Below are 26614 nucleotides of genomic sequence, written 5' to 3'. Positions count from 1 at the left end.
GGAAAACCTGTCTTATGAAAGGAGACTCAAGGAGCTTGGCTTGTTTAGCCTAACCAAAAGAAGGTTGAGGGGAGATATGATTGCTCTCTATAAATATATCAGAGGGATAAATACTGGAGAGGGAGAGGAATTATTTAAGCTCAGTACCAATGTGGACACAAGAACGAATGGATATAAACTGGTCATCGGGAAGTTTAGACTTGAAATTAGACAAAGGTTTCTAACCATCAGAGGAGTGAGGTTTTGGAATAGCCTTCCAAGGGAAACAGTGGGGGCAAAAGACCTATCTGGCTTTAAGATTAAACTCGATAAGTTTATGGAGGAGATGGTATGATGGGATAACATGATTTTGGCAATTAATTGATCTTTAAATATTCATGGTAAATAGACCCAATGGCCTATGATGGGATGTTAGATGGGGTAGGATCTGAGTTACTACAGAGAATTCTTTCCTGGGTATCTGGCTGGTGAATCTTGCCCATATGCTCAGGTTCAGTTGATCGCCATATTTGAGGTCAGGAAGAAATTTTACTCCAGGGCAGATTGGAAGAGGCCCTGGAGGTTTTTCACCTTCCTCTGCATTATGGGGCACGGGTCACTTGCTGGAGGATTCTCTGCTCCTTGAAGTCTTTAAACCATGATTTGAGGACTTCAATAGCTCAGACATAGGTGAGAGGTTTATTGCAGGAGTGGGTGGGTGAGATTCTGTGGCCTGCATTGTGCAGGAGGTCAGTCTAGATGATCATAATGGTCCCTTCTTACCTTAATATCTATGAATGTTTCAGGGACAAGGAAACTTTACTTTAAGTTGGCAGTGAGATAAGAGGGGTGGTTTTTGTACAGCTGAACGGATAAGTTCATGGCCCTGATTTAGGAAATGTGTCCCTCTCATTGTAGTCACATTTTTAGTAAGAGCACCCAGATTTCAGGCATCCCAACTTGAGATGCCTAGGGACAGATTTTCAAAAGGTGCTGGGCTGCAACTTAAATCACTGAAGCTGTGGATGCTCAGCAACTCTCAAAAACTCAGGCCCACTGTGTCTATGCTGGTAACCCAACAACGGAGGGACCCAGACACAAGAGCCAGTTTTTAAAATGTGGCTACATGTTAAACAAATGCCAAATTCCAGCTCAACGCAAACAGCACGGCACTCGGCTTTGCTTAAAATCCTTTGCTTGATTTTCTGTTAAAATCACCACGTTACAAAGGTTTTCTAAATCAGCACCATTCCGCGTCATCACCAACGCTGCTGTTTCCCCAAGGCCTGCAGTCCTGATGCGTTTCAGTTGGCTGTGCAGTTCATTGCAGCCCAAGTGAAGGACATGCATGCAGAGAGGTTCTTTTCCAGAGGACAGACCTCAAGATAAAGTTCTGCTTAGGACTCTGATGCAGACATGAGCTCTGCTCAGAGAAGATGCTAGGATGAACATCTTTAAAATTAGGCTGATTATTTCTTCTTATAGTAAAACCGGAGTCCATGATGCAGCAATACAGTGCATATCATAATTGTGCAGAAAGACTAGGATTTACAGATTTAAGACCTGTGGCCCTATTCATTTTTGGAAGCCCTTTTCTTCATCCAGTCAGTTCGAGAAATGTGACTACAGGCATTTTGACCAAAAGCTAATATACTATTACTTGCAGGATACAAACAGAGATAAATACAGCATTTGAATTAAATAACAAAAGTGGGACGGGGAAATCGGCAATGGAACAAAACAGATGAGTGGAGCTGTGTATGGTATTTCAGAATAATTTCTTACACTAAACAAATGGCTTTGTTTTCAATACTATCCATTGTTTGAAAAACTCTCCTAGAAAGCTGGAAGAATAAAGAGGCACTGGATGGCTCAGGGATTCAGAACCTTTCGTCATTAAGTTACTGCTCAGTGTTTAGCTCAGGGGTGACTGAAGGTTGCCCGCTAATAACTGCTCAACAGCTCACATGGACTGATCCTGGTGGGTTTCAGTCCCATCCCTGCATCATAAGCACCATGATCACAATTGGCCCCTTTCATGGTACTCTCAGGTGGAAACTGAATCCCCTGCTGTTACCTCCGACAGTGGTTGAGTACACCATCTCCAAGGTAGGACTGAGCCACAACAGGGAAGGGATAGGGACAGCAAGCTTTGCCAAGAAGCCTAGAGGTTTCAAGCACACTGCTCAGAGCACCCAGCCATCCTTCCGTCAACACCAATCAGCTCTAATTCTTGCATTTCCCAATATGGCCAGTCGTGCTAAGAAGGGCCCTCTGTCCCTCCAGCTCATCATTAACTGTGCAGAAGTGTCCAACCCCAATTATTTTCAAGCAGTCGGAACTGAAGGGCAAATACGTGTTTCATCTGGAACCTTCCTTTTGCCTTGATTCTCAATCTGAAGTAGGCAAATCAAGAGAAACGGGATTGGAATGACACATGCGGGCTTCTTAGCCATGTTAACACCAAACAGAGGGTAAGACGCTCAGATATACAACCTTCATACCACTCTACTGAGGTCACTGACAGTCTATTTTCTTTTCCTCTCCTTATCTTCCAGGGCAAGCAGCAAGCTACAGTCCGATGTGGGAATTTAAAGCTAAATTTTCCTTTGGTATATGTGGGATGAATATCTGAACACTTTATCTATGCACAAAAAGGATCCAGGCACCCACATTTCTTCCACATGATCAATGTGTCTCAATCCTGACATGCAGCACAGTCCCCTACAGGGTAGCCAAGTATCTGTGGTCTATTCAGTCTTTGGCCAGCCTGTTGGGACTGTCCTCAACTGCAGTAGTTCTAGTGATGTAGACACCTTTCCACTAGGAATTCAGTTGAGCCACCAAAATCATTTTTTGTGGGCCACTAAATAGCCAGGTTAGTGCACTTTAGAAGTAACATGGCACCCACATACCAGCGTAACAGGCATGGCACAAGAACATTTTTAGCCAGCAGCTAAGGAAGACATACCAGCTATTTACAGTTTGAGCTGTTTACTCAAACTATGCCAAGAACTTATCAGGCAACTTAGAATGGAACAATTTTAAAATATTTTTTTAATCTATTGTATATACAACATTCTATAATTTCTGTGATATGTAGGTAGTCTGACTAGATGATGATGTTCCCTTCTGGCCTTAACAAAAAACAATTTCCCCATCTTGGGGAGAAGAAAAAACAAAAACAAAACCTAGTATCTTTCCCTTCTGTAGCTCCTACTATCTGAACTGTGCTCCCTGCATGTATCCTGAACACAGTTCTACTGTGCTGTTCCTGTACCCCTTCATTTCTTTCTCTGCTATTATTTAGCTCCGTAACTGTATTTTGCAGAGGATTTTGGGATAGCTTCATTGACTATATAAAATTGTATGGACTCTTCAGCTACACTGCAGGGAAGGAACAATTGCATTTACCTGAACTTTGTAACAATGGTTATTCGATACCTTGGTGTTTTTTCTCTTCCTCATACAGTACCGAGAGCTTTGCAGATTTGTAGCAATATGCAAATGTATGCAATTCACATGCAGGAATGCGGGAGCCTGCTGGGTTCTACCACCTTTCCCTAGAGCCACAGCATTAGCGAACTGCTATTACTTTATAGTCTAGCCTATTTATATCCTATTTATTTCATGTTTTACATGTATGTTCAATGCTGTAATGGTTTTGCTACCCCTTATGTACCTTGGTGTACTCTGTATGGCAAAATTCTTTCAAATGGAGAAACACATCACAGAAGTATGTTTTGCCCTTTAATTGTGAGCCAACTATCTTAGAGGGAGAAGAGTAATAGGTGTTCTAACCCAGTGTCCTGGCCAGCCTGCAACACAGGTGAGTATTCTTTGCCTACTTAAAGTTCTCCTCTCGTTTTAGTTGGTTATGGTATTATTCATTTCCTCTTTTAAACTGCTGAGCAGCATCACTTCTTGGTGCTAAAACTGAGGCCATGTTCACCCAAGAGGAGGCTGCATGGGGAGAGGGGGAGGGCCTGCAAACACACACACACACAGTTAACTTTAAGCACAAGCAAGCCGATTCATTTTAATAGCACTACTCGTGTTCACGTCAATGGGAATTCACCTTAAACATGGGCAGGATCAGGGCCTACATTTGTAAAGTGCCCTGGGATCATTTCTATTAAAAGGGTATCCTGACGCCAATTAATATTTCAGAGCTGTACAATTTTGCAGAAATTTTAGCCTGCAACGCACTCTCAGAAAGGCTGAGCCTCAATGGTCCGAGATGAGTTCAACCTTTTCAATTAATATTGCAGGTATTACTTATTCAAACCTAAACTGAGCACAGCAGAAATAAAAGGTTTCAGAGTAACAGCCGTGTTAGTCTGTATTCGCAAAAAGAAAAGGAGTACTTGTGGCACCTTAGAGACTAACCAATTTATTTGAGCATGAGCTTTCGTGAGCTACAGCTCACTTCATCAGATGCATGCCGTGGAAACTGCAGCAGACTTTATATATACACAGAGAATATGAAAAAATACCTCCTCCCACCCCATTGTCCAGCTGGTAATAGCTTATCTAAAGTGATCATCAGGTGGGCCATTTCCAGCACAAATCCAGGTTCTCTCACCCTCCACCCCCCCACACACACACCCAGGATGGTGTTATCAGGAAGATCACCAATCCGCACAGACACACCCCTGGAACTCTGACCTGGGATATTCTATCTACTACCCAAGATCCATAAACCTGGAAATCCTGAGCGCCCCATCATCTCAGGCATTGGCACCCTGACAGCAGGATTGTCTGGCTATGTAGACTCCCTCCTCAGGCCCTATGCTACCAGCACTCCCAGCTACCTTTGAGACACCACTGACTTCCTGAGGAAACTTCAATCCATCGGTGATCTTCCTGATAACACCATCCTGGCCACTATGGATGTAGAAGCCCTCTACACCAACATTCCACACAAAGATGGACTACAAGCCGTCAAGAACACTATCCCCGATAATGTCACGGCAAACCTGGTGGCTGAACTTTGTGACTTTGTCCTTACCCATAACTATTTCACATTTGGGGACAATGTATACCTTCAGATCAGCGGCACTGCTATGGGTACCCGCATGGCCCCACAGTATGCCAACATTTTTATGGCTGATTTAGAACGCTTCCTCAGCTCTCGTCCCCTAAAGCCCCCACTCTACTTGCGCTATATTGATGACATCATCATCTGGACCCATGGAAAAGAAACCCTTGAGGAATTCCACCATGATTGCAACAACTTCCATCCCACCATCAACCTCAGCCTGGTCCAGTCAACACAAGAGATCCACTTCCTGGACACTACAGTGCTAATAAACGATGGTCACATAACCACCACCCTACACCGGAAACCTACTGACCGCTATTCCTACCTACATGCCTCCAGCTTTCACCCTGACCACACCACACGATCCATCGTCTACAGCCAAGCTCTGCGATATAACCGCACTTGCTCCAACCCCTCAGACAGAGACAAACACCTACAAGATCTCTGTCAAGTTTTCTTACAACTACAATACCCACCTGCGGAAGTGAAGAAACAGATTGATAGAGCCAGAAGAGTTCCCAGCAGTTACCTACTACAGGACAGGCCTAACAAAGAAAATAAGAACGGCACTAGCCATCACCTTCAGCCCCCAACTAAAACCCCTCCAAAGCATTATTAAGGATCTACAACCTATCCTAAAGGATGACCCAACACTCTCACAAATCTTGGGAGACAGGCCAGTCCTTGCCTACAGACAGCCCCGCAACCTGAAGCAAATACTCACCAACAACCACATACCACACAACAGAACCACTAACCCAGGAACTTATCCTTGCAACAAAGCCCGTTGCCAACTGTGCCCACATATCTATTCAGGGGACACCATCACAGGGCCTAATAACAACTCTCTGGTCACGCAATCACAGACATGAAGGTTGCTATCTTAAAACAAAAAAACTTCAAATCCAGACTCCAGCGAGAAACTGCTGAATTGGAATTCATTTGCAAATTGGATACTATTAATTTAGGCTTAAATAGAGACTGGGAGTGGCTAAGTCATTATGCAAGGTAGCCTATTTCCCCTTGTTTTTTCCTACCCCCACCCCCTAGACGTTCTGGTTAAACTTGGATTTAAACTTGGAGAGTGGTCAGTTTGGATGAGCTATTGCCAGCAGCAGAGTGAGAGTGAGTGAGTGAGTCCGTCCGTCCCCGGGAAAAAGGGGGGGGGGGTGAGAAAGCCTGGATTTGTGCTGGACATGGCCCACCTTGATTACCATGCACATTGTAGGGAGAGTGGTCACTTTGGATGAGCTATTACCAGCAGGAGAGTGAGTTTGTGTGTGTACGGGGGTGGGGGTGTGAGAAAACCTGGATTTGTGCTGGAAATGGCCCACCTTGATTATCATGCACATTGCGTAGAGAGTTGTCACTTTGGATGGGCTATTACCAGCAGGAGAGTGAGTTTGTGTGTGGGGGGGTGGAGGGTGAGAAAACCTGGATTTGTGCTGGAAATGGCCCAACTTGATGATCACTTTAGATAAGCTATTACCAGCAGGACAGTGGGGTGGGAGGAGGTATTGTTTCATGATCTCTGTGTGTATATAAAGTCTGCTGCAGTTTCCACGGTATGCATCCGATGAAGTGAGCTGTAGCTCACGAAAGCTCATGCTCAAATAAATTGGTTAGTCTCTAAGGTGCCACAAGTCCTCCTTTTCTTTTTGCGAATACAGACTAACACGGCTGTTACTCTGAAACACAGCAGAAATGGTACAGATGCCTCTCATTCAGCATAGCCTTTATTACAGGCATTCTTCTGAAAGAAAAAACACATTAGAACCAGAAAGAAAAACCTGCCAAGAGAGTCCAGCTCAAAAGGAAGATGCCAGTTCATGATGGACTAAGTTGAGCAGCTTGTGAGTCTTTTTCCTCTAAGTTTATTCCTCTCAGGTATCCACTAGAAAAGGGTTCCCTACACAAAGCTATCGCCAACCAACGCAGGGCAGACTGTATTCATTTAAGGCATATGGGTCACAGAATTTTTAAAGAGAATCAACCAGTTTATTCCTATATCTGACATGGATGAGATTAGATAGGACTTATCCCTCTCTTGCTTAGCGCATTTACCTTATAACTTTGATGTACTGCATATAGTAAAAAAGTTTCATTCTTTCATATGATAAGAAGCCAGGTTTAACATGGAAAACATTTCAAAAGTTCATTTTAACTTCACACTGGGATTCCAGGCTGCGGAATTAAAATCTACTTTGACGACAACATTGGAAGCCAGTTTTGGGGAAGTCTGAAAAAGTACATTTTCCTACTTTACAATTCTGATGTGAAGAGGGGTAACGAGCTTACTTTCCTTCAGCATCTTTCAGTCCCCAAAAGAGAGTACTGCCCCACCAACAAAGCTGAATCAGGGGACACAAGATCTGACTCCATTCCTGTTATAAAGCTAAACGCTTGGACACTCCACTGTTTTAGCCCAGCTGAGGTAGGTCTTCAATAGGAAAAAGGGTGTGACATAACTCAAGTTAGCTATTATGAGGCAAAATCCTAATGAAGACAAGACAGTTTGCAGTTTTCATATGAGTTAGCAAGTCAAGATAAACCCCAGGCTCCCTCATAAGTCTAACTTCGCCTGCTAACTTGTGTGAAAACTACAGACTGCCTTGTCTTCACAAGGATTTTACCCAAATACAAGGACTTATAGGGATGCAGATTCTATCCTCACTACACATTTTAACTGTGTTGTCACCAATACAAGGGGCAATCACATTATACCCTTGACTTGGTTATAGAGGTAGTATCGATGAGGCCAACATTTTATACCGACTGCTCTGTGTATTTGAATTACGCAGTGCTGATCATATTCTCAGCACTAAAAGAACTAATACACCAAGATGATTTAATCCACCACTAAAATGCAGACAATGCCATGTGGCAGCTGTTTAACAGTGCACTGCAACCCTAAACAACAGTTCAGGATGGGAAGTTAGCAGTAACCTTTAGCGTACTTTGGATGAGTTCAAAGTGCTTTACAAGGAGAAATGTTAAGTGAAAGAAAGCTCTCACCCCCCCTTCTCACACCCCCCCAACATAAATGAAACTGCAGAGATTTGATATCTTCCGACTACAACTGGGGGATGATCAAGATGCCAGGGTCAGCCACCTATCCCTGACAAAAAGGGCCATGAGATTTTTGACGACATTAACTGATCAGGATCACAGAAGACCTGAGAGAGGGGCAAGTTGCAGATTCATTGTAACATGGGCCATTGGGGGAAGAACATTTTTTAAAAAGCATATGGCAGCAGTTCGCTTCACTGCAGATATTTAACTTGGAATTCTGAAAAGCCTTCCTGATTTCTCTCTTGTGCTGTGTTTAATCAAGATGAGTTATCCCTTTACCTTAAAATAAAAATGTATCCGCTGGGCTGCAGCTGCAACCTGACTTGCACCTGCAGCATTCAGCAGAAAGCGTGATTTGAAATGGCAGCCAAGGAACATGGTTTATTCTACCCCCCTCCAAATGAAACCAGGCCACCTTCAGCCAATGGTGACTTGCACAGCAGTTATGCTACAGAAGCTATGGAAACATTACTACTGAGATCCAACATCCCAGTTAACTCTTTCTGTGCCTGTCAGTGAACAGCCAGCCTTCACGTGACACCCTGGGAGGAGCACAGCTCCAGCCATGTATAAATGTGGTTTGTTCAAGGATTGCTTACCTTTCTCCCTCTCTTTTTTGGTGAAGGAGGCAGAGAAGGGAATAGTGGATTTTAAATATTTTTTATATACAGTTGATCACAAGAACCCTGCTGCTGAATAGAGAACAATTCACAACTACATTGAAAATCAGCATGGCATCGAAATCTGTTTTCCCACTGGCATTCTGGGAGATTTACCCAGGGCCTGTCCAAGCAATAAACACTGATGGAAGTTGTACACTTGCTTCAAAACGAGGCGATGGCCTCACACTTTTCAATCCTGTGTGATGAGCAGTGTTACTCCTAGTATAAAGGATTACCTCCTTGCCCCGCTATGTAAGCAATCTCAGGATCTCTCTCAACAGATATCATTTTTATTTTAAGATGATGTTATCCTAATCTAAGAATCACACCAAAGCAGGACAAAACCTTCCCATTTTACAAGGGGAAACTGGCAGAGAGACGTTACTTGCCTGAGGTCTCACAGAGAAAGTTACTGGCAGAGCTGGAAACAGAAGTCTTGACTCTCAGTCTTTAGCTCTCAGCCTTAGGCCACGTCTGCGCTACAGCAGCGCACCTAGAATGTTGCAGCTGGGTCACTGTAGCAGGGTAGCATAGACTACAGCAATGGAAGGGGGGTTTCCATCGAAGCAGGTAATCTACAAGACGTAGTAGCTAAGTCAAAGGGAAAATCTTTCCGTCGACCCAGCTGCTTCTACACCGGGGCTTAGGTCAACCTAACCACGGTGCTCAAGGCATGACACTTTTTACAGCCCTGAGTGAAGCAGCTAGGTCGACCTAAGTTTTGGGTGTAGACCAGGCCCAAGTCACTGGTTTGAGCTATCTCACCCTATCTGGAGATAAACAGGTCCATGGACTTCTACTGGATAATTCAGAGATCTGAAAGCAAGTCCTAATGTAGCCCTTTACAAACAGTAACCCATCACCCCATGAAACCAATGTTTGCCACATTTTACAGATGGAGAGACTGAGGCATGAAGAAAGGAAGTGACTTGCCCAAGGCCACAAAGGGAATCAGTGTCACAGCATCATTAGAACTAAGGAGTTATCCTCCGAGTTTCATGCTCCTTAAGGAAAGTTTGCCTCAACCAGAGATTGCAAAACATAGGCTGATTCATGATGACTGGCCTTCAGAAGAGTGTAAGAGTCTTACTCCAGAAATATGACATGACAAGGCAGGTCAGGGCCTTAGTGGCTGCCTGGGACTCTGTCGAGAGATCCCTTGCTTGAGAAGCTGACTGAAAGAGGGGTGGCCCCTAACTCAAGTAGGTTCACATCAGGTTAGGTGCGTCACCGGAACAGGGGGAGATAAAGAGGTTGTCACCCCTGTAGTGGAGAGGTTGAAAAGGTGAAACGATTTACTGGTTTGGCAGGTACAAGTCCTGAACATATTATTTATAAAGTATGGGTAATAATATCCTCACATTTCTAGAGTTTGTATCATCCTCAGGAATACCTGAAATGCAGACACCTGCGGGGTGGAAGACAGAAAATCTTCAAGAGCACAACACTGTGCCCATAGAGGGGGAGATGACAGGTTCCCAGCACAATGCAACCCTGATCCCAATTAGGGTTCTGGGTGCTACTAATTATAATAATAAAATCCAGGTCAAACCATTAGCCTTACAAAGAGTCCAGGAGCAATAATGCCCAGGCAGAGCAAAACTGAAGACTCTGATTTAGAAATAAAGGGGCCTGGGTAGGAAAGCTGATAGATATATACAACATCAGGGCAAAAGAAAAAAGGGAACCAATGCTAAGATGACAAGGAGTCCGGTAGCACTTTAAAAGCTAACAGATTTATTTGGGCATAAGCTTTCGTGGGTATTACACGGTGACTAGTCAAACAACAACGTGACACGTAAATGCATTGATGTTCTAGGCCTGGAGTTTTAGTTCCAATACCAAAAAATGCACTAATGGCATCAGGAAATCCTGAATCCCAGTTACGGAAGAGACTTGGTCGTGAGCAATTTAGAGCAGCATTTCTTTACAACAAAGGACAGTTGAAACATTGGAGGGAAAACTGCATAAGTCAGCAACAGAGGCAAGTAGTCTAAAGAGGGAGCTGAACACGATTTGGGAGAGGGAGAGAGAAAATACCAGAAGGCAGGGCTACTAGCTACACTTGAGGGGACATAGGGTGGGTTTGGAAGCAGAGAGATACATGATCAATTTGCATTTTGGATGGACAAGCTAAGTCTCAACAGGACTATATGCAATTGCAGAGGTGTGAGCTACCTGTGACATAAGCTAGAGAAATCTTCGGGATCATCATTCATGCCATGTATGAATGATTTTTAAAGTAAAAAAATTCCTTGAGGCCCCCCTCTTACCTCCCTTCACTGTGCAGAGGGGAAGAATAGCACAGCATTCCCTCGTTTACCTAAATGTCAGAGGGACGCTGAATCAGTCTGGATAACTGAAGGGTGCCCCCCAGTTACGAAATTCCCAGGAACTGGAGGACATCACCCTGTTTCAGGGTCCAGATCATTGAGATTTTGCTGCAGCAGCCTGCTCTTCATTAGCTTCTTTCATCTGAAAACCTTAAGGCGCATCACAAACTTTAAGAGCCTCACAATCTTCCTAAACTTGCTCTCTCAGAAGGTAGGTAGGTATTATCCTAATTTTACAGGTGGGGAAACTTGGGCACAGAGGTGGCGCCTGGGAGGCGCCCCTTTAGCAAAGAATATCCAGATATTCCCATATATCGGGCAAAAAACAGTATTATGTGCCTGGTCTGATCTGGTCAAGCTACATTGCCTGTTCCTCTCCTCAAATAGCCTTCTGCTCCCCAACGACACCTCCCAAGACAGGAGGCTCACCGAGATACGGTCTATAACGTCACTAGAACATCAGCAGCACAACAAGGACACCCTTTGAGTCTAACCATTTTGGAGCTAAATGGAGAGACCACAGACTAGACTCGTCCAGACCCCTCCACTCTATGGCAGAACTGCTTGGGGTTAGCTGTGACTCAGCCCCCCACTACACTGCATACAACTTCAACCCCAAAGAGACACAGGACTATTTTACACTCACCCAGAAAGGGTACTCAAAAGGAGAACCATTTCCCTAGGGCATGAGGGAGACGTTCCCTTACTTGGGACCCTACTGATCCTCTGGCTGGGGAACTGAAATTTGCCCTTCTCACTGTGAGAATTGGGAGACCTCCCTCCATGCAGGGGACTGGACTAGATAACCTCTCGAGGTCCCTTCCTGTCCTAGGATTCTGTGCCACTGGGTCCCTGCCTCTGTCCCCCCGGGGTTCTCTCTCTAGAGGAGGGAGAATGGGTGTCCTTGCTTTCGAGAAGACCTAGGGACCCTGTGAAGGGTGAACTGGGGTTTACCTCCACTCTCAGTGGGGCTTAACCTTCCCTGTGTTCCCAAAGGGAACCCCCCCTCTCTCCATGGGGATGGTTGGGATTAGCCCCTGCCCGCCACACCCCCCTCCCCAACCTGAGTGGCCCCTCCCATCAGGGAAGCTTGGGGCTTAGCCTCTCCAATACTAAAGGAGAGGATGTGGGGTTAGCCCCTTGCACCTTCACCTCTTTGGAGGACAATTGAGGGCTGAACACCTCCCCTTCCAGTTCTATGGTGTGGAGATTAGAGGGGGCCCTCAACCTCCCCCCTCCCACCCCCAAGAGATGTGCTGGGGTTTAACCCCCACCTTCCTTTTGTCCGTCCCCCCCGGCAGGAGAAGGAGCCTATCCCCCAAGCTGGGCTTAACCCTCAGGCCTGCCCCCCTTTTCGGGGAATACGTTGGGGTTTAACCGTCCCCCCTTTCTCACGTGGGGGGCTGGGGTTTCAGCCCCTCCTGCCTGGGCCCCCTCGATCCCTGAGGACAAGGGTTTGATGTTTAACCCCCTCTCGCTCGGGAAGCTGCGGGAGTTTAACCCCCCCCCACAACCACCACCGGGGGGAGGAGAAAGGGGGTTTAACCCCCCTTCCCGCTAGCCTCCCTTGGGGGCGGGGATTGGGATTTAACCCCCCCCCCCCTTTCAGGGCCGGGGTTGGTGGGATTTAACCCCCCCTTCCGCCAGCTCCTCCCCCCCCAGGGGGAGAGGACCGGGGTTTACCCCCCCTTTTCATGGGGGGGGCTGCTGGGTTCCCGCCCGGGCCCCTCCGGCGGCGGATCTGGGGGTTCACGCCCCCTGGCCCCGCCCCTTACCGGCAGCTTGGGGCTGACCTCCCCCTTGCAGCTGTGGCAGAAGAAGCGATGCTGGGACACGACGGCCGCTGCCGAGGCCTCCGCCATCTTCTCTCTCCCCCTCCCCCGGCTCCCTGCCTGCCGTCAGTCCTCCTTGGGGGAGCGCCGAGACTAGGGCCCGCGCGGATAGAGCGGCAGGCAGGTCCCTCTAGCCGCCCACTTCCGCCTCTCCTTTGTGCTCCGCCGGCGGGGGCCGGGAGACACAGTCCTCCACTAGGCTAGCGAGACGAGAGGACTGCAGGGTAGAGCGGCCCCCTCGTTTCTTCCGCGTGCTGAGTCCTCCGCGCGGCCAGAGAGACTCGGGCGAGGATAGAGCGTCGCCCCGCAAATTCCGCCGACGGCCTGCGCTTTAGCGCCCCAGCCTGACCACCGAGACTAGCAGGGGTGCGCGTAGAGCGGCCCCGTTATAGCCGCGCTCTCCAGCGGACAAGGGATAGAGTCTCGAGAGCCCTGACTCCCGGCGCCCCCCATGGCCCCGGCTGCAGCCGCCGAGGGGGGATGGGAGCGATTGGAAGTGACCGGAAGTAATCGGCGGTGAACCGGAAGTTGAAGGGGACGGAGTTGCTATGGTTGCTGGAGGGGCCTAGGAGACCCCCTCCCCCAGACAGCCCAGGCTGAGGCCCCAGGTGAGTGAGGGCATCGGGGTGTGGGGTCCCCAAGGCATCGGGGGGGGGGCGAGTCTCCCTGGCCAGGGGGCATCGAACTTTGGAGGCAGCTGGACAGGAACAGAACCCAGGAGTCCTGGCCCCCAGTCCCCTGCTGTGATCGCTCGGCCGCTCTCCCTTCCCAGAGCTGGGAACAGAACCCAGGAGTCCTGGCCCCCAGTCCCCTGCTGTGATCGCTCGGCCGCTCTCCCTTCCCAGGGCTGGGAACAGAACCCAGGAGTCCTGGCCCCCAGTCCCCTGCTGTGATCGCTCGGCCGCTCTCCCTTCCCAGGGCTGGGAACAGAACCCAGGAGTCCTGGCCCCCAGTCCCCTGCTGTGATCGCTCGGCCGCTCTCCCTTCCCAGAGCTGGGAACAGAACCCAGGAGTCCTGGCCCCCAGTCCCCTGCTGTGATCGCTCGGCCGCTCTCCCTTCCCAGGGCTGGGAACAGAACCCAGGAGTCCTGGCCCCCAGTCCCCTGCTGTGATCGCTCGGCCGCTCTCCCTTCCCAGGGCTGGGAACAGAACCCAGGAGTCCTGGCCCCCAGTCCCCTGCTGCGATCACCTATCCACACTACCTTCCCATGCTAAGATCATTATAGTTCCCACCGCTGGGAACAGAACCCAGGAGTCCTGGCTCCTAGTTCAGTGCTATGATTACTCATCCATGCCACTCTCCAAGAGCTGAAAGTTGAACTCAGGCATCCTGACTCCTAGGCTGCACTCTGCTCTGACCATCTGGCCACCCAACCTTCACTCATATAACATTTCTTCTGACACCAAGCCTCTGTCCCTGTGGGTTCTGTTGGCTGATAATTCACCTGGATGTTAGTTGTGCGCTACTGCCACCTTGGCTCAGGGTGTATCGCGCCTGTCACAGTCAATTAGATTGTGTAGACCTAGCACTTATATGAAGGTCGTTTGGAGGAGCCCTCCTCCGAGCTGAAAAAGGCTATTTGCTGAGCTATCTTCTCCTGCCTTTCAGTCCTTTGTTTCCATATAAAATTCCTTATCAACATTTCAGTTCCATTAGGCCCCCCATTATGCATCTCTCCTGAAGCATCCCGTAAGGATTCTTTAGCTCCTATAGTGCTGCCTGCATGGCAGACATTGTTATGGCTCTTAATTTTGAAATGAATGGAGTGCCCGACTGGCAGCCCTAGAGGTGGATTATCTGCAGAACAGATGCAGCAGTAGGAAAGGACAAGGCAAGCTTTCCACACAGCCCACCCTGCCCTGGAGGGATCATCTCAGGGGATACTATGTGTTTAGTCTCCATGGCTCATTCAGTCCTTGGAGGGCAGGCCTGCCTGCCCCGTTTGCCAACAAGGGGGCTGGCTGTGATGGCAGTTTTGATATAGGCTTAGCCACAAACCCACCAGATTCATTTCAGGCATGAATTGGTAACAGCTTTTAGTCTCCACTGATCTAGGCCAATTCAAACAGGTGACTGGAGAGGTGAAAATCTTTGTATCTAATCAGCAAATCTCCTGCGCTCGCCTGTCTCACCTGATAACTTTAATAACATAAATGCTTTTCCCCATATTCTTCTAGTATTTTAATTTGCCGGCAAGATGACTCAGGCAGAAATTAAACTCTGTTCCCTCCTGCTGCAAGAACATTTTGGCGAGATCGTGGAAAAGATAGGGACTCATCTTATCAAGACAGGCAGCCAGCCGCTGAGAGTGATTGCCAACGACACAGGGATGTCGCTGGATCAGGTATGTCTGGAATACTCTAGGAGTTAGTCTCCTTTGGATCACATAGCTGACTAAACTATTATTCGCTCATTACAACTTGTCAGTCACCATTTCTGGTGCTTTTGAAGGATTCTGTTATTCTAAAAGTGTTTGCAAAAGGTAAATCAGAATTTGAACATGTCTCCTTAAAACCAAATCAGTTTCTTTAATAGTACAAATTGCAATCGGCTTTAACAGAAAAGGTTCTGAGCTCTTACCTCTCCACAGAAGGGCAAAGGGAAGGAGGGTGTTTAAAACTAAAATTTAAAAATGTAGTTTTATAAGGGGTGGAGAGGACAAAAGATGGAGTTCTCTGAAGTTAGTGCAGCATCTGGAGAATAAGGAGATGAGACTTAGTGGCCCAAACTCACAGAGCGAGTCAGGACTACAGTCGAGATTCTCAGGCCCTGCCTCGAGTAGGAAGAGATCTTGTAGGTTTTTCCATCTCTTAGTTCTATGATAGCCTGAGGCCCTGGGGAATTTCAAACATCACCCGCACCTCTCCCACAATAAAGATGATCTGGTGAACGCTCAGTAGCTTTATCTTAGGTTGTTAATGATCAGTGCTAATTGGGGAACGTGTGACCATTCCTGAGACTATGGATGGAGATAAAGCACCTAAACACATAAGGGGAGGGGCATGCCCTTCCTAATCCCAGAGGTGATCAGCCCTGAAGCATGATGGTCGATTTCCGCCATATAAACTATGCTAAGTTTCCAAGTACGTGGCTCGTTCCTTTCTCTGGCATGTGCAGGTTAAGAAAGCTCTCTGTGTCCTCATTCAACACAACCTAGTGACCTACCAGCTGCAGAAGCGAGGCTTTGTGGAGTACGAAGCTCCGTGCAGTCGGGTGCTGAGGATCCTCCGGTATCCACGTTACATCTATACTGCCAAGACCCTCTACAGCGACATGGGCGAGCTGATTGTGGAAGAGCTGCTGCTGAATGGCAAAATGACCATGAGCGCCGCGGTGCGGAAGGTTGCAGACAGGCTAACGGAAACTATGGAGGGTGAGCCAAAGCGGTGTGGAGACAGCTGAGAAATAGAGCGGGAACCTTTTGCTGCAGCACCTTATCTGTCTGGCAAGGTTTGGGGATACTTCATGCTACCAGAGTGGCTGGGTTCTGTACGCAGCGAAAGGGGATTGGATGGCTCCCAGGATCTGTGCAGAAGAAGAGGGCTCTGGACATAGAGCCCGATCCAAAGTCCATTGAAGTAAATGGGAATCGTTCCATTGATGTCAGTGGGCTTTAGGTCAGGTCCATATGGGGCATCCTCAAGGGGCTGTACAGAACACTGACACTCCCAAGCACCTCCAGGAGAGAGGTCAGTATCATCACCCACATTCTATAGAAGGGGAAACTGAGGCACAGGGAGAGGAGGGGACTGCCTAAGATCAAACAGTGAGTCACTATAAGAGCTGGGTACAGAACTGGCTCCTGTGCTTGGACCATTTGACTATGATTTATATCGATGTCTCTTTTACCCTATCTTTCTATCAGTAGACAAGTGTAGAGACAGCATGGTAGGAGATCTGGGAATGCATTCTCTGCTCTACCATTGGTTCACAATATGACCTGGAGGGAATCACTGTCCCTCGTTGTGCCTCAGTTTCCCCATCTGTAAAATGGGAGTAACAACACTTATCCAAATGACAAGTGCTATGTAGATTCCAAAGAGTGTAAGTGCTGGTTACCTGCATATTTCTCATCTCAAGGCTGAATTTTACACACATGGACTAAAATGGAAAACACATGTATTAGTCATTGAATCTGTTTTTCCCTTACCTCTGTATCTGTCCCTCCAACAGACCTAAGTTTGCTCTGCTCATTTAACTATTCCCATTGATTGGTGGCCTACAAAGAGGTGGAAATCTTTGTGTTTCCACTGCACCTTTCTCTTAAGAGAAATGTGGGAGGCCTTAAATACCTGGGAAGAAAGGGAAAAACCTCAACTGGCCAGCAAGTCATAGTTGTTCACTGAACTATATTAGCGGCTCCGCTTGATTAAAAGACACCAATGCTATATAATCCAATGGAGCTTTATAGCTTCTGGTGTACAAGCTGTGTCCCAACAAATGTTGAGTTAAATGGGAAGAGAGGAGAGAGCAGCGTGAGTTTAGATTGTAAGCTCCTGAGGGCAGAGATTCTCACTACATACAGTGCCCAGTGCAATGGGGCCCTGATCTCAGGTGCTGCTGGAATATAAATAATAACAAATGATGATAATGAGAGAACTTAAGAGGCATCAGAGACAACCTGCGTTATCTGGTGAGATTTGAAATGAGACAGAGATTCAGGAATTTGCTAAGAGCTGCCAGAAAGACTCTCCTGTGGACAGTGGCAAAGAGACAGGCTGAGAGAGGCCCTTCTATATGTGGGGAATGGAGCAGAAATATACAGGAAATGTTTCAGGTGTAGCAGAAGCATAGGAGAAGGTTCTTGCACCAGCAGTTGTGAGATCTGCAAAGGGACAGAGAGCAGACCCATGCTACTAGCGTGGTGGTGAACTGGGGAGAAAGACTGGTTAAGATTTTTCAAGATGACTAGTGATTTTGGGTGCCCAAGTTGTGACACATTAAAAAGACCTGCTTGGCCCATCTCAGGCCCCTTTAAGGGGTCTCTAGTTGCCACCTAGAAACTGAGACACCCAAAATCACTTGTCACCTTTGCAGATTTGGACCAAGGTCTGAAGTCAGCTGGAGCAAGTGGGTGGAAGGTGATAAATGCAGATCAAATACCAAGCCTTCTCTTGCGCAGCCCTGCTTCTACGGCTCTTAAAGACAACAATGCGGCCTGATCCCACATGGGTGCAGGAGCAGCTGGAGTTTGGGATCATGATAGATTCTGTTCTCCTTGGTATCCTTTTGCCCAGATGGGAAAACCATGGACTATGGCGAAGTCTCCAATACATTTGTGCGCCTAGCGGACACGCACTTCATTCAGAGATGCCCAATGGCCCCTGAAACTACCGAGACTTCGGATGCACCACCACCTCCTGCGCCCACTTTGGCAGTTAATGAGAAGGACATGTACGTGGTCCCCAACCTGAATCTCATAGGTGAGAGCTGTCAGAATCTCCTTGGGTAGATTGCATTTAGAATGTGGGTGGATGACACCAAATGCTCGGGGTGATCTCTGTGTAATCAGCAAAGGTGCTTTGGGAGCTTTCCAACCTGAACACAAGACTGCCGTGCTGGTATTCAGAGGAAAATCTGTCTTTGGCCCGCAGGGAAAGGGAAAAGGAGCAGATCATTTGACGATGAAGATAACGGTGAACACAAGGCAAAAAGGCAGAAACAAGATGCAGACAGCAAAGAGGTATTGCTAACCCCCTGCTGCTCCTTGGCTTGCATTCAGGCCAGCCATGATCTCTGTGGTACTGGAGGGCTTAGCAGTCCTTTATTCCACTATCTGACCTTTGGGTTTATAGCCAGTGAAAACCAGCAGGGACCAGTGGGTCCACAGTGCTTACCCTAGGGGGAATGAGGCTACTGTACAGCCTTTGTTCAAGGGGCTGTTTGGTGTAGACAGTCTGCCTGTCATCCACTGTGTAACCTCCCCTTCTTGGTTCGATTCACGTTGGTCCAACTCTTCTGAGATTCTAGACACCTGCAGCTTCCAACAAGCTCCAGGGTACGTGGCAGGTGCTCAGCACCCCTCAGAATTTGCCCTGCTGACGGTGCTCATTCCTCAGACGAGCATCTGGCTCTGCAACCAATAAACCAGCCTCAGCGTTTCCTTCTCCCTCTTCCCCATTTCTCCTCAGCCCCCGCCCGATGACGGCATTTATTGGCAAGCCAACATCGATCGGTTCCACCAGCACTTCCGAGACCAAGCCATAGTCAGCGCAGTGGCCAACAGGATGGACCAGGTATGCAGAAGTAATCGGGAACTTCCTCAGCGGAGTTACTCCAGGTAGCAGGAGTGGGGAATTTGGTGCTTGCAACCTTGGCAGTTACATGTTAAAAGCTTCAAATCTCAAGCTTCAGGGTACTAGCTGATGGCTGCAAGGGTCAGGAAGGAATATTTCACAGTCTTCTGAAATATCAGGCATTGGTTGCTGCTGCAGACAGGAATTGGACCGAGGGCTGCTTCCCGTTTTATTCAATGGGAGTTTTGCCTTAAATGCACCAGCTGCCTGCTCCAGTATATCAAATCCTACAAGCTGGTTATCCATGCTGCTAAGCCCATATGTTGCTCTCCCAGAGCATCTTTCCCTTCTCCTGCACTGGAATGGTCTTGCTGGCAGTTCAATGGGGCATGTAACCAGCCTAAGATGAGTGGAAGGAGGCTAATGCAACCTAGATCTTACTGGAGGCTGATTTCTGAATTTGGAGCACTCCAGTTCTTGACCGGGGGGGTAGGGGGGAAGGAATTCTTCTTTCATCATGTGAACAGAGATTCTGTCAAGGCCTAAAGGCTGTTTCCTTCCTTTTTAAATAGACCAGCAGTGAAATAGTGCGGACTATGCTGAGAATGAGTGAAATTACTACATCTTCCAATGCGCCTTATACGCAGCCACTGTCTTCCAATGAGGTAAGTTTCTGCAGTATTTGGGGCACTCTATAGAAATCGGACACGGATAACTATATTTCTTTGGTATTATGTATATGCATTGTGGCAGCAGCTAGCAGTCCCTGTCCTCGACCAGGACCCCTTGGTGCCAGGTGCTATACAGACACAGAACAAGCTACAGACGTATTATTGAGTGGCACAGGAACCCAGCTGAACACTCATTTTAGACTTCAAGGTTTGGTCATGAGCGTCAGAGCGTCGCCCACTCTCTCCTGGTGTTTGCCCAGCCTCATATCCAGACTGTGGAAGGGTTGTCTAGTGGTGAGAGGAGGACTCCTGGGTTGTAACTGTAAAGTTATGCATCTAGGAACAAGAAAGTAGGTCATACTTACAGGAGGGGGGACTCTCTCCTGAGAAGCCGAGACTCTGAAAAAGATTTGGAGGTTAGGGTGGATAAATGACTGTGAACTCCCAATGCAACGCTGTGGCCAAAAGGTCTAACGCGATCTTTGGCTACCTATACAGGGGAATCTTAAGTAGGAGTAGAGAGGTTGTTTACCTCTGTATTTGGCACTAATGTGATCTCTGTTGGAATACTACATCCAGTTCTGGTATTCCTACTTCAGGGAGGATGCTGTGAAATTGGCGAGAGTTCAGAGAAGAGTCACAAGAATGTCTAAAGGGTGAGAAAGATGCTGGATAGTGATAAACTAAATGCATTGAGCTTGAGTCTAACAAAGAGAAGGTGAAGGGGTGACTTGATCATGGTCTACAAGCACCTACATGGGGAACAGAAATTTGATAATGGTCCCTTCAATCTAGCAGACAAAGATCTAACAAGATCCAATGGCTGGAAGCTAGACAATTTCAGGCTGGAAATCAGGTGTACAATTTTAACAGTGAGGGTAATTCATCATTAGAACATCTCACCAAGGGTTGTGACAGATTCTCCATCACTGGCAGCTTTTAAATCAAGATTGGGTGTTTTTCTAAATGATCTGCTGTAGTTCAAAGAGGCATTATTTCCAGAATCTCTGTGCCGTGTTATACGGCAGTCAGACTAGAGGATCACAGTGACTTCTTTTGGCCTTGGAATCTATGAATTTATGACTGGCTCTGTTGCTGACTCACTGTGTGACCTCAGGCAAGTTACTTCACCTCTGTGTGCTGCAACTTCTCCTTCTGTAAAATGGAGATAAAAATGTTACCTTGCAGCAGGGCTCTGAAGATCAATGTGAACATGTTTGTAAAGCACTCTGAGATCCAAATGAATTAAATACTGTTTATTTTTATCATCTCAAATGCGAATAGAAGGTATTTTCTGGGTGTTCTTTTATTCCACAGATATTCAGATCTCTTCCAACAGGATACAATATTGTGAAACAAATTCTGGATCAGTATCTCACTTTGCTAGCCGATGACCCGGTAAGAAATGCATTATGTGTAGTTTGGTTTTGAACAAGATTTCCACCTTTGGTCCAGTTCTGATTTAGGGCCTCAATCATGCAGTCCTCTCCACGTGAGTGGGCCCCATTAAAGTGAGTGGTATTTTCTGCATAAGCAAAGCTGTTCACTTGCTTAAGTGTTGGTAGGATCAGGGCTTTGGTTTCTTCACCTCACTCAGCGTGGACAGTGAAAACAGGCACTAGTCCATTTTACCCTCTGTTTCTAGTCCGTTTCATCTTGGGGTTCTCCTGCCCTAGGTCAGAATGACTGCAGGTGGGAGCAGGAAGGTTTAAAGAAAAACAGTTTCCCATTAACGTTTAAACATTGTGAGAACAAAGGTGGAAATTCGGCTTTGGAAACATCCTCTAACCATTAAGGTTGGGGATTTATTTTTTTAAAGAAACTTATATTCTGCCCCCAATGGTATTCAATTTATATCAAAATTGTAATAGTCTTTGTATACATTTAACCCTTTTATTTCCTTGTAGCTGGAGTTTGTTGGTAAATCCGGGGACAGTGGCGGGGGCATGTATGTCATCAGTATCCTTTACTGAGAAATCTACTATGGGCAGTTTACTGCTGGTCCTGGGGCTTACCGAACCTTGTGAGATCCTTGGTAATTCATGTGTGGTACCTTGACACGCACTGCCCAGATCTCCACAAGGCCCTCGCGACTTTGGCAACAGCAACATTGGAATCCATCGTACAGGAGAGGTAAAGCAACTCTTTGAATGTAGCTTGTTAGCCCCCTTGTTACTCTGCCCAAGGCATACATATGAGAGAGAGAGAAGGTGGGTGAGGCCATACCAATATTTGCTGGTCCAGTAAAAGAGATTACCTCACCCACCTGGTCTGTCCATATCCCACAGAGCTACAACAGTCCTCAAACAGCAGAGCTGCACCTTTTTCACCCACAATCTCCATCCTTTCGTTGAAGAGGGAGAGAGGAAGGAAGGATCCAATCCTGAGAGGTGCTAAGCTCCCTCCCAATTCCCATCAATTTTAGTGACTGATCTATCTCAGGATCAGGCCCCACATTATCCAGCTGTATGTTGAAAGTATTCATGGTTTCGAGGCTTCCTGGGTGGTACCAGATAGGAAGGTGACATTAGTTGTGATGAGATTCTCCAGTCTCTGCTGGGCAGCCTGTTCCCTCTTTAGCTAGCCTGGATTTCATGAATAGGGAAATAAACATTGCTGAGTGAAAATTTAGTGACATCTGCATGATTAACTCTCAGACACATTTCATTTTCATGCATGTATTTCTAAAGCATCAGTTACTGGTCTAGAGACCGGGTACCGGACTCAAAGGACCAGTGGTCTGATCTGGTTTGGGCCTGTGGCTCTGAAGTCAGGATTTCATTCCATCTTCAACACACACAAGATGCTTTTTCTCTTCTGAAGTGTTAATGTAGGAACCTTCTCAATTCTCTGATGTTCCTGTGCAGCGGGTCTAGGTTTTGATGTTCTTCCCCAGAGTTGTATGTTAGTTGGTTTGTTCCTCCCCCATCTAGATTTGGTTCCCGTTGCGCAAGGATATTCAGGCTGCTTCTGCGGAAGAAGCATTTGGAACAGAAACAAGTGGAGGATTTTGCCATGATTCCTGCCAAGGAGGCAAAGGACATGCTGTATAAAATGCTATCGGAGAACTTTGTGTCCCTACAGGTGAGAGTTTCTATTCATGCTGTCACCCAGAGGTGAGCAGAGTGTGTCACAAACAGGGCATACAGGACATAAAGATGAATGCAGATGAAGGAAGGTGGTTAGAGCAGGGGACTGGGAATCCTGGGTTGCATCCCCATCAGAGCAGGGAGCTGGGAGTCAGAACTCTTGGTTTCCATGCTGAGCTGCGGGGTGGGAGCGTTGTCTAGTGGTTAGAGCAGTGGGGTGGTATCTTAGTTTCCATTCCCAACTCTGGGAGGGAGTGTTGCCTAGCATTAGAACAAAGGAATCAGAACTACTAGGTCATTCATCTCTCTCTGCCTCCGTTTTCATAGACCTGGACAACGGATCCAGTGTTAACCTGTCTCCCAGGGGAGTGGAAAGCTGATTGCATTAATATCTGTAAAGTGTTTTGTGATCTCAGTTGTTCTCCCCTAGCTGTCGGATCCCCCTGCTCGTCCCTGGTTTACTAACAAAGAATAGTAACTGGAAATATGTGTCACTGGACAGTTTCCAAGCACTGGTCTTCAGGCTGTCACCAGCAAATGCCCTTCCCTGCATTTTGCCGCTGGGGGAGCCGAGGCCTGGAAAGGTGCAGTGACTTTCCCAGGATCACATGGCGAGTTATTGGTGGTGCCGTGCTAGGGATGTAAGCGGCCAGGATCACACCACTATCCCACGCGCCCTCTCTCTCTCTTTGCAAAGAATGATGATCGCTGGGTCCCTGGGGGAAGCTAGAAAGGAGCACACAGAGAGAACAGACAGATACAGCCCTCTGGGGAGGTCACACACATATTACAATCTTCCTTCCTGCACGCAAACAGGAGATTCCGAAGACTCCGGACCACGCCCCCTCCAGGACGTTCTATCTGTACACAGTGAACACTCTGTCCTCTGCACGGATGCTGCTGCACCGGTGTTATAAGGTACCCGATAATTCCCTGGCCATCCAACTGACACTGATGCTCATGCAAATCACACTGTGTCCTTCGCACCCCTTGGACTCCTTCGGTTTATTCCCTCTCTCTGATTCCGCGTCACCACAACAGCAGTTGTGTCGTTGGGGACTCTGCAACATGGAGAGCAACATTCCCAGGTGCAGAGAGTCACTGGGCTGACCATCCTGGCCCCTTTCATCCCTTATCGATTTACCGACGGATGGGAAAAGTGACACGGGGATCATTCAGCCACTGAAATGCAGCCCCCTTGATTGGGTTGATCGTGCGCAGCTGCCCTGCACAGGCACTGAGGACAGGAAATGGAAAGTCCAGCATTCCATTGAACCGGCAGAGAGAACTGTAGGGAGGCAGAATGTCACTCGGCAAGTTCACACCTGGCCAGGAGGCTGATGGTAGTGCCCTGGTGACTGGAGAAAGCATGATGGGATCTTTAGTGAACACAGAGAGTGGATCTCAGCTGACAGAGGAAACCGCTCGCAGCACAGTGCCCTTTGCTGCTGCACTTGGCCATTGCGTCCAGGGCCAGTTCAGAAGGAGGCATGCAGTCTTCACTCCCTGCTCGGTCTTTGTTTGCCGTGGAGGGCTGTCATCCGAGGATAGACCTAGCCTGACCCTGCTTAGCTTATGAGAGGGGCTCAGAGCACAAGGCTGCACGTCCCACAGGATGGTAGAGGCTCATACTCGGGGTGGGTGATAAACCCTCTCAGATGCATCTGTTACCTTTAACACCGTCCCCAGCAAAGGCACGTGAAGGTAGCAAGGAGTGAGGTGGATTTCCACACCAGGCCCTGTAAATGGCGCAAGAATTAGCTGCAGAGAGACCAGAGCCGGAGCAGGGAGCATATGCATAAAATCCATCCCCCCTCCCCGATTTTGCCCATCTTCGCGGCTCATGGCGCAGAGGACCTAGCGGCAGGCTTGGGGGGAGCCAGTGGTGGGGCCCAGTATTCCCGCTCACACTCCCCCTTTTGGCTGAGATTAAAGCACACAATCAGATGGCGTCGTTTCTTTGTATCCCTCCCCCAAAACCCTGCTTCTTGTTCCTCTTTCCATTCCCTAGAGCGTGGCCAACCTGATTGAAAGGCGACAGTACGAAACCAAGGAGAACAAGTGAGTGGCGCTAAGCAGGCCGAAAGCTCCTGGGCCGAGTCATCATGCTGGGGTCAAGCAGCTTAGACCTCTGACATGGGGTTCGTAACTAGAGGAGCTTACCAAAGGGAGTTGGGTGCCTAGCTACCATAGGGAGTTAGGAATCTAAATAGCTTTGAGCACCTGGGTCTTGGTGCCCAATAAGTGTCAAAGATAAACAGATGGATGGCAATGAAAACTGTTTGGCAGGGAGGGGCGGTTAAGGAGAAATATCATCCATGTTGGGTAGGCGCACGCAAACACACACACCCCTGAGCCGCGCTGCCCCAGTCAGGGTTTCAGCCAATGTGGTTCACTGCAGCTTTGTAATAGAGGTAAGCGCCCTGGGTGCAAGGATCTGCAGGGGGAGTTCGCCGCTCTTGGGAGCTGCATCAGTACAAACAGCCCCTGCCGAGACAGGCCCTGGTGCGTCTGGCACAGCCACGGGCATTACTGGTGCACATGATGCTTTGCAAATGCAGCCCCTGCCCCCAGAGTTTGCAGTGTAGCAGGGGGAAAAGGAATAAAGACAAGCCCTGGGGTAATGGGCAAGGGGAGGGCGAAGGGGGAGATGTTATTGAGGAGGACAGTGGGGCGAGGTAGTGGGGGAGACACATGGATTTTGAAGGCAGGAGGGAACCTGCCTGGATCCGAGATTGGATCTGTCCCCTTGTGAGTAACGCGGTCGGCCCAAACCTGAGTGATGGGAACAGGCTTCAGCGTCTCGCCGGCGCTCAGTGAACGCTGTCTGCCTCGCCCCCCAGGCGCTTGCTGGAGAAGTCTCAGCGGGTGGAGGCCATCCTAGCATCCATGCAGGCCACGGGCGCCGAGGAGGTGCAGCTGCAGGAGATCGAGGAGATGATCACAGCCCCGGAGCGCCAGCAGCTGGAGAACCTCAAACGCAACGTCAACAAGTGAGCGGAGCCATGGCGAGGGTTGGGCGGGCTGGTCTAGGGGATGGGGAATCAGGATTCCTGGGGGCTACACCTGGCTTTGGGAGAGGACAGGACAGGAGTGTAATCAGAGCAGGGTGGGGGCTGGGAATCAGGACTCCTGGTTCTATTCTTGGGCAAGCTGCATTCTCCTTCTGCCTCAGGTTCCCCATATTAACAACAGGGACAACGCTACTTCCCCACTGCCCGGGGCTGTGAATTAACGCATGACTGTTAGTAACTAGCTTTGCACTGCTCGCCTGGGAGGCTCCCGCTAAGCACAAGGCGGCATTGACACGCGCTGCTCGGCCTGTGACGCTCTCCCTCCCCTTGTCCGTAAAATCACAGGATCGACGCCAGCGAGAATCAAGTCGACGAGACCATCTTTGTGCTGGAGTCGTACATTGAAAGCACAGTGAAGAAGCTGTGAGGGCGCCCCCTGCTGGCAGACTGCGTCCCTTTCACCACTCCAGTCATGGCCCTCTGGGTGGAACTATCTGCTTCCTGCGGGGAGGGGAGTTTGCAGACAGCTGTTCTGCATTTTTGTTTATTTTAACTGTATGTTTAACATTGATTGGAGGGGAAATAAAACATTGATTGCGCTGATTAGCTACGTAGGGGGTAGTTGGAGGTGGTACAAAAGCCCTGGTCGCCCAGGCCTGAGAACCTCACCCAGTAAGCTCT

At 48.2% G+C, this 26614-nt stretch overlaps 2 protein-coding genes across 3 annotated transcripts in view; one reads left to right on the top strand and one right to left on the bottom strand.

The window, feature by feature from the left end:
• RNF115 (ring finger protein 115) overlaps nt 1-13465 on the bottom strand; it is a 51511-nt gene extending 38046 nt beyond the window's left edge. The window contains exon 1 of the mRNA XM_073322637.1: nt 12866-13465. Coding sequence (XP_073178738.1) covers nt 12866-12952 — 87 coding nt within the window. The 5' untranslated portion in view covers nt 12953-13465. The remainder of the gene's footprint in view (nt 1-12865) is intronic.
• POLR3C (RNA polymerase III subunit C) lies at nt 13163-26531 on the top strand. Of its 2 annotated transcripts, XM_073322631.1 has the most exons (15): nt 13164-13530; nt 15101-15267; nt 16041-16296; nt 18161-18346; nt 18518-18606; nt 19055-19159; nt 19732-19824; nt 21148-21228; nt 21738-21789; nt 21903-21963; nt 22764-22914; nt 23736-23837; nt 24931-24980; nt 25763-25912; nt 26279-26530. In XM_073322631.1, exons 2-15 carry the CDS (start codon nt 15121-15123, stop codon nt 26358-26360), a joined length of 1605 nt encoding a protein of 534 aa, XP_073178732.1. In that variant the 5' UTR covers nt 13164-13530; nt 15101-15120; the 3' UTR covers nt 26361-26530. The 2 variants fall into 2 exon arrangements, with proteins under 2 accessions (XP_073178733.1, XP_073178732.1); XM_073322632.1 differs by lacking the exon at nt 23736-23837 and having other exon boundaries at nt 13163-13530; nt 26279-26531.
• Nucleotides 26532-26614: the final 83 nt, after the last annotated feature.

The sequence above is a fragment of the Lepidochelys kempii genome, chromosome 24 (genome assembly GCF_965140265.1).
Source record: "Lepidochelys kempii isolate rLepKem1 chromosome 24, rLepKem1.hap2, whole genome shotgun sequence".
In the NCBI taxonomy this organism is placed as follows: domain Eukaryota; kingdom Metazoa; phylum Chordata; order Testudines; family Cheloniidae; genus Lepidochelys; species Lepidochelys kempii.
The sequence above is the reverse complement of the archived record's forward strand: the minus strand, read 5'-3'. Positions and strand labels throughout refer to the sequence as shown.

Excerpts from the sequence above, each read along its gene's own strand:
- POLR3C (XM_073322631.1), top strand. The coding sequence starts at position 15,121 with ATGACTCAGGCAGAAATTAAACTCTGTTCCCTCCTGCTGCAAGAACAT. Across the intron at positions 16,297-18,160 it reads GCTAACGGAAACTATGGAGG|ATGGGAAAACCATGGACTAT; the intron begins GTGAGCCAAAGC and ends CCTTTTGCCCAG. Across the intron at positions 24,981-25,762 it reads TACGAAACCAAGGAGAACAA|GCGCTTGCTGGAGAAGTCTC; the intron begins GTGAGTGGCGCT and ends CTCGCCCCCCAG.